This window comes from Myotis brandtii, unplaced genomic scaffold (assembly GCF_000412655.1).
Source record: "Myotis brandtii unplaced genomic scaffold, ASM41265v1 scaffold909, whole genome shotgun sequence".
Taxonomy (NCBI): Eukaryota; Metazoa; Chordata; class Mammalia; order Chiroptera; family Vespertilionidae; genus Myotis; species Myotis brandtii.
The window spans coordinates 83,307-93,148 of NW_005371742.1; the positions used below are offsets into that span (position 1 = coordinate 83,307).

The 9,842-nt window shown below is 35.3% G+C and overlaps 1 protein-coding gene across 1 annotated transcript in view; it reads right to left on the bottom strand.

Annotated features, from left to right (window-relative positions):
• LOC102250919 (collagen alpha-1(XXIV) chain) overlaps positions 1-9,842 on the bottom strand; it is a 113,041-nt gene that overhangs the window by 71,996 nt on the left and 31,203 nt on the right. The window contains exon 5 of the mRNA XM_014532756.1: positions 796-849. Coding sequence (XP_014388242.1) covers positions 796-849 — 54 coding nt within the window. The remainder of the gene's footprint in view (positions 1-795; positions 850-9,842) is intronic.

Below are 9,842 nucleotides of genomic sequence, written 5' to 3' on the forward strand. Positions count from 1 at the left end.
TGCCGAGAAATAAAAGAAACTATAAATAACCACTGGAGCCCAGTGAGCATAAATCTCCCCTCATACGGACAAGAGTTTGATGTGAACATGGATAACTTAATGTAATATTTTAGGGTGATTTTTCTTAACATTGTGTGTAGGATAAAAATCAGGCTAGAAAGAAAGTGGATTTTATATGGCATTTGCATTTGTCTTTGTAACGCACAGTCATGGTTCTTTTTCTGGCTCTTTGAAGAATTTCTGTCAGTAAAAGTCCACATTTATTTTTCAGTTTGAAAGAAACTAATTCTAACAGAGCAATGCATCTTTGGTTGGACCTGTGTAATGTCAGAAACTACCGCTGATCCTTAAGGCCGAATTTTTCCTCAAGACAGTGATTTTTCTAGTCAATAGCTCCAGTATTTTCCACTATGTAATCCAGGAATGCACTATTTAAGGCAGCCCACCCCTCTTCATTTCCCAAAGTAACTGAGCTCCACCTTGGACTATCAACTACAGATGAGATCACTTTGTAACTGAGAGTAACGTGGCAAGTAGCACCTGAACAGTCACGAATCTAACAATTTGATCACCTTTCTTGGGCATGCGCACAGAGAATGCTTTAGCTGGGCGTTTATACTCAGATAAACAAGCTGAGCGTGTTCCTAAGCGTCTCTCCAACTGGCAAAGGTACGGCTAAGTTTGAAGATCCAGGCAGGTTTCCAAGGGAAGTACATACTGTACAATAGTAGGAAAAAACGTACTGGAGAGTTATTCATTCCAACAGCCTGTGGGAAGTGGAACCCATCTACTCACCCGTGGGCCTCTCTTTCCTGAGGGACCTGGGATACCTGCTGGACCAGGTGGACCCTGGGAAAGCAAATGCCAAGATATTAGGCATGATAATAAACACATCTTTTCTCACACATTTTATTAAAATTCTCAATTTAGGGCTCTTTTTCAGTCCCTAGTTACCAGCTAATGATGATTTCAAAGTAACATGAATCCCCTCAACCCTAATCAGCAGGGCTGAGAGTTGAAACTCAAGTGTCCCCTTTAATCTGGCCAGAAATGGCATCAGGAAGTCTCTGACTTATGGTTACGGGCGCTGTATCTGTTTTTTTTACAGGGACCATAACTAGTAGTTTTGTGGGTGAATTTTTACCTAAATTTACTTTTACTACTGAAAGAGGAATTCAATTTAGGGTTTGGAGACCAACAATGACAGGTTTTTCCAAACACGTTTTGAAAGAAGACTTGCCTTGAGAAATTAAAGCACTGACCATTTTATGTTCCTTTAAAAGACTTATACTAAGGACATGTGTAATGTGTTAAACTGTTATAATGAGATACTTCTAGCATATTCGGCAATAAATCTGCCTTACACAAGCGCAGTATACCAGGAGGTCACTGATAGAGTTAACTGGTTTGTGAAACAAAGTATGAGAGCAAAAACGGATAGAATTTTTAAGTGTTCTGGGTTCTTCAAATGTGATTAAATATATCAAATGGGAAATTACTTCTTTGCTTTCTCATATAATGCCTTAAGTCATCTTTTTACTTACTTTAATAATCAATTTTGGAAGAATAAATGTTAATTAGATATGGTTAGTACATATTCATCTGGTCATTCATTTCATTGTTATTGAGCACTCTGCTGAAATGGCATTATTCTTGGTGTCTCTGGAGCATACACATTTTCTGTTTTATAAATATTCATTCATTATTGCAATAAAAAAATAGTATGAGCTTTAAAATTAGACATATCAATGCTAAAATACTAGCTTTACCTTTAACATTAGCAAGTAGCATGACCTAATGTTTCTCTTTTTATGTAGATTTTTTTCTCTTTGAAACTTTCTTCTTTTTTGATATTAGTCATTTTGCAGTTTTCTAATGCTCTTTATATATGTTAAACTATCTGTTTTCATTTAATTTTATGTTTTCCTTTTCCTACCCCCTAACTTTATAAAAAATCTCTCATGCAATTCATAATATAGAGGTAGAAGTATTATTTATAGTCAACACCAAACTGAGGAAATTCTCTTTCCTGGACCATTCAAATATCCTAACAGCTATTATTAGATCACTAGCTTCCACCAAAAAATTTCACTTTTTAAAAAATTAAAATTCTTTTCAAATTAGTTCTGGTTCTTCTATTATAATCAGAAGTTAAAAGCTGTTGATTTGAATTGGTATCCCCCAAAATAAGAACTAAAAAATGAAAAACTAAATGGAAAATTAAAACAAATATCTTACTTTGGTTTATTGCCTTATCACACTACTTTGTAACAAAAGAAAATTCTATTCCATTCACATTGTAAAGGCAGTTAATATGGAATATAATAATAGATACTGGAGATTAAAAGTACATTTTATATTGTGATTAAAATATTTGAGTTCTTTAATAAGCACTAAATAAAATAGATTTTAACTTATCTTCACGATTTTTTCATTTCTAAATCTTTGAGACCAGGTTATAAATGGGCACTTTCTAGAGACCATAGAAGCAAAGTAATTTTATATGGCATAACTTTTTGGAGAAGAATAAATTATTTTCTATAAATAAAGTAACATATTAGAAAAAGCACTTTATCTTCCAGGTTATTGATTATTAAGAGAAAGCATAATTCAATTAAAAGAACAATGGTTTTACAATTATTAAACCTAGATTCAAATTATGCCTCAACCATTTACCAGCTAAATGGCCTTGGACAAGTCAATTGCACTTTTTTAACTTTAGTTTCCTCATCTTTAAAATATTGACAATAAAAATTTACATTTCAGGGCTATTGTGAGCATTAAAGATTTTTTATATAAAATACCTGTGACTGTGTTTGATATATAGTAGTTAACCAGTAAACTATAGAGTATGTATGAGGCATAGCAAGTACTCAGTATTACTTATAATATTATTATTACTAGGGTAATCTTACAGTAAGGAAAATTTATTCACTACACCAATACTTCTAAGAGATAGCAATGCCTGGTCAATTAATCTTAGAAGTTCTGCATCTAACATTCCTTGTTCTGCATGTGAAATTCCTTTTTTAATTCATTTACTCACTCAATAAACATTAGTAAGCATCAAGCTCTCCTGAAGCTTGGTCGGCAAACTGCGGCTCGCGAGCGAGCCACATGCGGCTTTTTGGCCCCTTGAGTGTGGCTCTTCCTAAGCCTTAGGAGTACTCTAATTAAGTTAATAACAATGTACCTACCTATATAGTTTAAGTTTAAAAAATTTGGCTCTCAAAAGAAATTTCAATCGTTGTACTGTTGATATTTGGCTCTGTTGACTAATGAGTTTGCCAACCACTGGTCTAGATAAAAAGACACATTAACAGATAAACACATAATTATACAATTTACTTAGCTATGAAGAAGAAGAAAAAAGCAACCAAGTGAGAGATGGACATAATGCAACTAATTTATATTGTGGTACTAGAGAAGGCTTCTCTGAGGAAATGATAAGTTGGACCTAAAAAATGAATAGGAGAAAATAATATTCTACAAAATATAAATGAAATGAATAAAAGTATGATTAAAACAAAACAAAAAATAGTCTTATTAAAGAACTAAAAGAAAGCTATAGTGAAAGTAAGAAAAAATGGAACAAGATGAGGTTGCTTAGGTAAGCAGGGGCCCTATCACATCTGATTGCACAGGTCATGAAAAAGAGGTAGGTGGGGTTTTTAAGATTTTTTAATTGACTTTTCAGAAAGAGAAGAAGGGAAAGGGAGAGAGAGAGAGATAGAGAGAGAAACATTGATATGAGTGAAACATTGATCAGCTGCCTCCTGAATACCCTGACCAGGGATGGTGCCCGAAATCCAGGCATGTAACCTGACCATGAATCAAACCTGCCACCTTTCAGGGCACAGGACAATGCCCAACCAACTAAGCCACACCAGCCAGGGTATGAAAAAGAGTTTTTGATTTATTCTAAGAGCTCCATTTTTTGGACACTGAAGAGTGAAGGCAGATAAATGACATGATCTGATGTATGTTTTAAAAAATCACTAGAGAATTTACATTAAAGAAGGCAGAAAGAAAAATTTTTAAACTATCCTCCCTCCCTCAAAACCCACTGAAAACAACAGAAAAATATCAAAAGATGAAAACATCATCTCCGATGAAATGAGAAAGGAACCACTACCACAAACCACAAAATATGAAGAAACATTGGTGTAAGAAAAGATGTTGAGAGATGACCAAAAACAAAAAACAAACAAAAAACCTCCTCAGACCTCAAACCTTGGACAGGCTACAGATGTCTAAAAGTATACCAGTCCTAAAAGTTCATTCCAACAATCCTTTGACTACAATGATGAGTTTTAAAGGAATGGGAAACCCACAGGAGATATAATTCATGACTCTGTAAAGGCCCAGTTCCAAACAGCCAAAAGTAAAGAAGGTACAAATTAACGGGAAGAACATGTCATGTTTATGATTTACAACCAAATCTCCTAACCTCAGGAGATTTCTAGGGGGTAAAAGACAAGAGCAGAAATCATCATATTACTCCTCAGAGAGCCTGTGATACAAAGGGATTCACAACAAATTGCACATTAAATTAGGGGAGATATGTTTCTGGTAGAGGACAAACTAAATATAAGATGGTATTCAAGGCAGCAAATTTGAATCTGTGTACCACTCCACATTACTTCCTTTTGCACGTACCTATACTATTCTAAAACAAACAGCAGCTCAGATAGAGTAATCTTTATTTTAAAAATTACTAATAACTAGGAAGAAACTAGAAAGGGCCCTATGCATAGATATTGAGGTGAGGGGAAGTGTGAGGACAGAAACATAAATTAAAAGTGGAGGATAAACATTCATGGAAGGAATTGCTCTATGCAACAGGGAAAGGGTTCAGGCATATAGTTCACTATAGATTCAAAGAATTTTGAAATGCCAATTTTCTCTACAAAGATAGCTCAAAGAAAAGTTACAAGAGATAAAAATAGCCCTAACCAGTTTGGCTCAGTGGATAGAGCATCGGCCTATGGACTGAATGGTCCTAGATTTGATTCCGGTCAAAGGCATGTACCCTCGTTGCGGGCACATCCCCAGTAGGGAGTGTACAGGAGGCAGCTGAATCGATGTTTCTCTCTCATCAATGTTTCTAACTTTCTATCCCTCTCCCTTCCTCTCTATAAAAAAAATCAATAAAATATATTTTTTTAAAAAGAGATAAAAATAAAACCAAGGTAATGAAATGTGAACCAGAAGAGCTTAAGAAAGAGCAAAAAGAGACCATCCTATATGATAAAAAGCTAATATGAAAATTGTCCCCTCAACCGGCAGTTTGACTAGGAGGCAGTGTCCCCTCCCCACAGCCGGCCGATCGGCCACAAGGGGCGGGCCGGCCGGACCCCAACCATGCACGAATTTGTGCACCAGGCCTCTAAGAGCAAAAAGAGGCCATCCTATATGATAAAAAGCTAATATGCAAATTGTCCCCTCAACTGGCAGTTTGACCAGGGGGCGGGGCCGGCCAGCCAATCTCTGGTGTCCCCTCCCCCCAGCCGGCCCGATTGGCCTCAAGGGGTGGGCCGGCCGGACCCCAACCATGCACGAATTCGTGCACCAGGCCTCTAGTTACAGATGAAAGCCATATCAGAAGCAATAAAAACTGATGAAATACAACTGAAAAAAACAATAAAGGAATATGGATGCAAGATAACTGAATACACACAATGAAATAAGAAAGCAACAGATAAACATGATTATAGAGAAGATAATAAATACTTCCATCACAAAGGACACTCAATATACATATAGTTGTGTGCCTGAAGAACATAGAAAAATGCAAAAGAAAAATGCTTGAAAACATAAGGGGAGACTTTTCTACAATAAAATAAAAATAATTTTCACATCAAAGTGTACCAGAAAAAAACTGACACAGAACCTAATAGGTTTATTGAACTTCAAAGACAAGGAAATAACTACATGGGGATACAGAGGAAGAAATGGTCACCTCTGAGTAGAAAATCAGGCTGCCCTAAGACTTCACACAGTCAACATCCACGTGGAGAAATCCCTACAAAGTTCTCATTTTACCACCATTCAATCTCTCCTTAGCTTTCTAAAATCTACCTTTAGTCTTCTACACTATGCTGAAGTAGGATTCTCAAAGTTGAACTTGCCTTTAAAGTATCACTTGAATCCTGCCTTTCTTTTGCATTTTCACTGCTATCACCCTAATGTCCTAGTCTTGTAACATCAAGATAACAGAAATTTCCTGTCTGGGCACTGCTATCAGACTGAATTCCTAGTAATATGTCTGCTTAGAAGCCTACAAAATTCACCATTGAGAAGAGGAAGTTAGAATTATCAGTTTGACAATTAAAACTTTCCACAACCTGAAATATAGGTTGCATCTTGTATTTGTCTAATATTATTCAGCCTAGCATTGTAAAAGAGATTGAGCTTTAGAGGCAGATAACCTGGCTCTATCAATTATTAATAATATGGTATTGACAAGTATATTAACTTCTCGGTACTTTAGTTTATTCACTTGAAAAAAATGAGAATATCAACCTTACAAAGTTATTTTAAGATAAGATAATGAATGGAAAGGGTATGTAGAGTGTCTGCCACAAGATAAAAACTCAATAAATGATAGCTATCATGCTCTTTTTTCCTATATAAAAATATACTAGTCCCTTTCACTTACCAAAATCATATCTATTCTTTGAAGCTTAGGTTATAACTAACTTTGTCCACAAGAACTTATCCTGAACAGCTCAGCCTTAAGTGAACTTTCATAGAGATATTCTCAAAAATATTTTTCTTACCTTTGACCATATGTGCCCTACACACTTAGTTTGTATCTCTCAGTGGCATTTATCTTACTTTACTGTGAGATATAGTTATAAATGTACTTCTTATAGCCCCATTATTGAAATTTAAGCCCCTTCTGAGCAATGACTATGTTATACAAACTCTCTGTTCCTGCTTTGCCCATAGTAGAGACTAAGGAAATATCTGTTGAGTATTATTGTTTCACTTACCAATACTGAAATGACTATTTTGGGTTTTATAGAAAAGATTAATGTTCATCTCATCATACTGACTTTTTCTGAAGAATTGTTTCCATAACCATTTTCTTAATATGACCTTCCCATTATGTTGGTAATTGTCATAGCTCAGAAGAGTTTATTTCTCTATAATAATATATTATTCAGACTTTATTTTAAAACCTTTAAACATTCATTCTAATCAGAGTTGCTCAATACCTAACAAATCACTTCAAGTAATAACCACAGAAGAAACATAAGCTAAGCAAGTAGCATCATCGTCTCTCATTCTATATTCTGTGGTTTCTGGAACTAAACCAATGACATAAACTTTATTCTCATCAAATAAATATTTTTAGGTATATGTTAGTCTTCTTGCAATTAAAAAAATTAATTTCTGAAGACATATAAGTTGATTATTTAAGGTACAAATATGAAAGGGTGGTCAGTGCATGTCATAGCAACTGGTCATTCCTTGTTCGGTCTATTTGCATATTAGCCTTTTATTATATAGGATAAATATAAATCGACTATATCATTAAAGATTAAATGAAATATGTTACTCTTCATGGCAATTAAAATATTACATTTAGAATGATAAGGGTTTTCTTTTTCCAAACTTATTCTGAACAGCTCAGCCTTAAGTGAACTTTCATAGAGATACTTTCAAAAATGTTTTTCTTACTTTTGACCATATGTACCCTACACACTTAGTTTGTATCTCTCAGTGGCATTTATCTTACTTTACTGTGAGATATAGTTATAAATGTACTTCTTATAGCCCCATTATTGAAATTTAAGCCCCTTCTGAGCAATGACTATGTTATACAAACTCTCTGTTCCTGCTTTGCCCATAGTAGAGACTAAGGAAATATCTGTTGAGTATTATTGTTTCACTTACCAATACTGAAATGACTATTTTGGGTTTTATAGAAAAGATTAATGTTCATCTCATCATACTGACTTTTTCTGAAGAATTGTTTCCATAACCATTTTCTTAATATGACCTTCCCATTATGTTGGTAATTGTCATAGCTCAGAAGAGTTTATTTCTCTATAATAATATATTATTCAGACTTTATTTTAAAACCTTTAAACATTCATTCTAATCAGAGTTGCTCAATACCTAACAAATCACTTCAAGTAATAACCACAGAAGAAACATAAGCTAAGCAAGTAGCATCATCGTCTCTCATTCTATATTCTGTGGTTTCTGGAACTAAACCAATGACATAAACTTTATTCTCATCAAATAAATATTTTTAGGTATATGTTAGTCTTCTTGCAATTAAAAAAATTAATTTCTGAAGACATATAAGTTGATTATTTAAGGTACAAATATGAAAGGCAAAAACAATGTTTCTAATATTATGATTTTAAATAGCTTTAAATAAGTTTCAAATTATTTAAAAATTTTTCAAATGTTCATCTGTAATTGTACCTACACAACAAAAGAATTTCAGAGCTCAAAAAAATCAGTCTATTATTTCATAGTTTTGTTTATGAAATGACTTGGCTGGATTTTCCATTGAATGGATTGATGGGCTGACAAATTATTTTTTGTCTTAAGTAGATGGAGCTTTTATTAATCCACTAGACACCGGTGCATGACATTTGTGCACTGGGGTTGGGGGTTCCTTCAGCCCGGCCTGTGCCCTCTCGAAGTCCAGGACCCCTCAAGGGGATGTCCAACTGCTGACTTAGGCCTGCTCCCCTCTAGACATCTCCCCCCAAGGGGTCCTTAGCACTGCCAAGGAGGCAGGAGAGGGGGATGTCCAACTACCGGCTTAAGCCTGCTCTCCCCCAGACATCTCCCCCAAGGGGTCCTTAGCACTGCCAAGGAGGCAGGAGAGGCTCCCATCACCTCTGCTGCACTTGCCAGCCACAAGCCTGGCTTTTGCATTGAGCATCTACCCCCTGGTGGTCAGTGCGTGTCATAGCAACTGGTCATTCCATGTTTGGTCGATTTGCATATTAGCCTTTTATTATATAGGATAAATTTAAATTGACTATATCATTAAAGATTAAATGAAATATGTTATTCTTCATGGCAATTAAATATTACATTTAGAATGATAAGGGTTTTAAGCCTGGCTTTTGCATTGAGCATCTCCCCCCTGGTGGTCAGTGCATGTCATAGCAACTGGTCATTCCATGTTTGGTCGATTTGCATATTAGCCTTTTATTATATAGGATAAATTTAAATTGACTATATCATTAAAGATTAAATGAAATATGTTATTCTTCATGGCAATTAAATATTACATTTAGAATGATAAGGGTTTTCTTTTTCCTAATATTATGATTTTAAATAGCTTTAAATAAGTTTCAAATTATTTAAAAATTTTTCAAATGTTCATCTGTTATTATACCTACATAACAAAAGAATCTCAAAAAAATCAGTCTATTATTTCATAGTTTTGTTTATGAAATGACTTGGCTGGATTTTCCATTGAATGGATTGATGGGCTGACAAATTATTTTTTGTCTTAAGTAGATGGAGCTTTTATTAATCCACTAGAGGCCTGGTGCACGACATTTGTGCACTGGGGATGGGGGTTCCTTCAGCCCAGCTTGTGCCCTCTTGCAGTCCGGGACCCCTCAGGGGGATGTCCAACTACCGGCTTAAGCCTGCTCTCCCCCAGACATCTCCCCCAAGGGGTCCTTAGCACTGCCAAGGAGGCAGGAGAGGCTCCCACCACCTCTGCTGCACTTGCCAGCCATAAGCCTGGCTTTTGCATTGAGCATCTCCCCCCTGGTGGTCAGTGCATGTCATAGCAACTGGTCATTCCTTGTTCGGTCTATTTGCATATTAGCCTTTTATTATATAGGATAAAT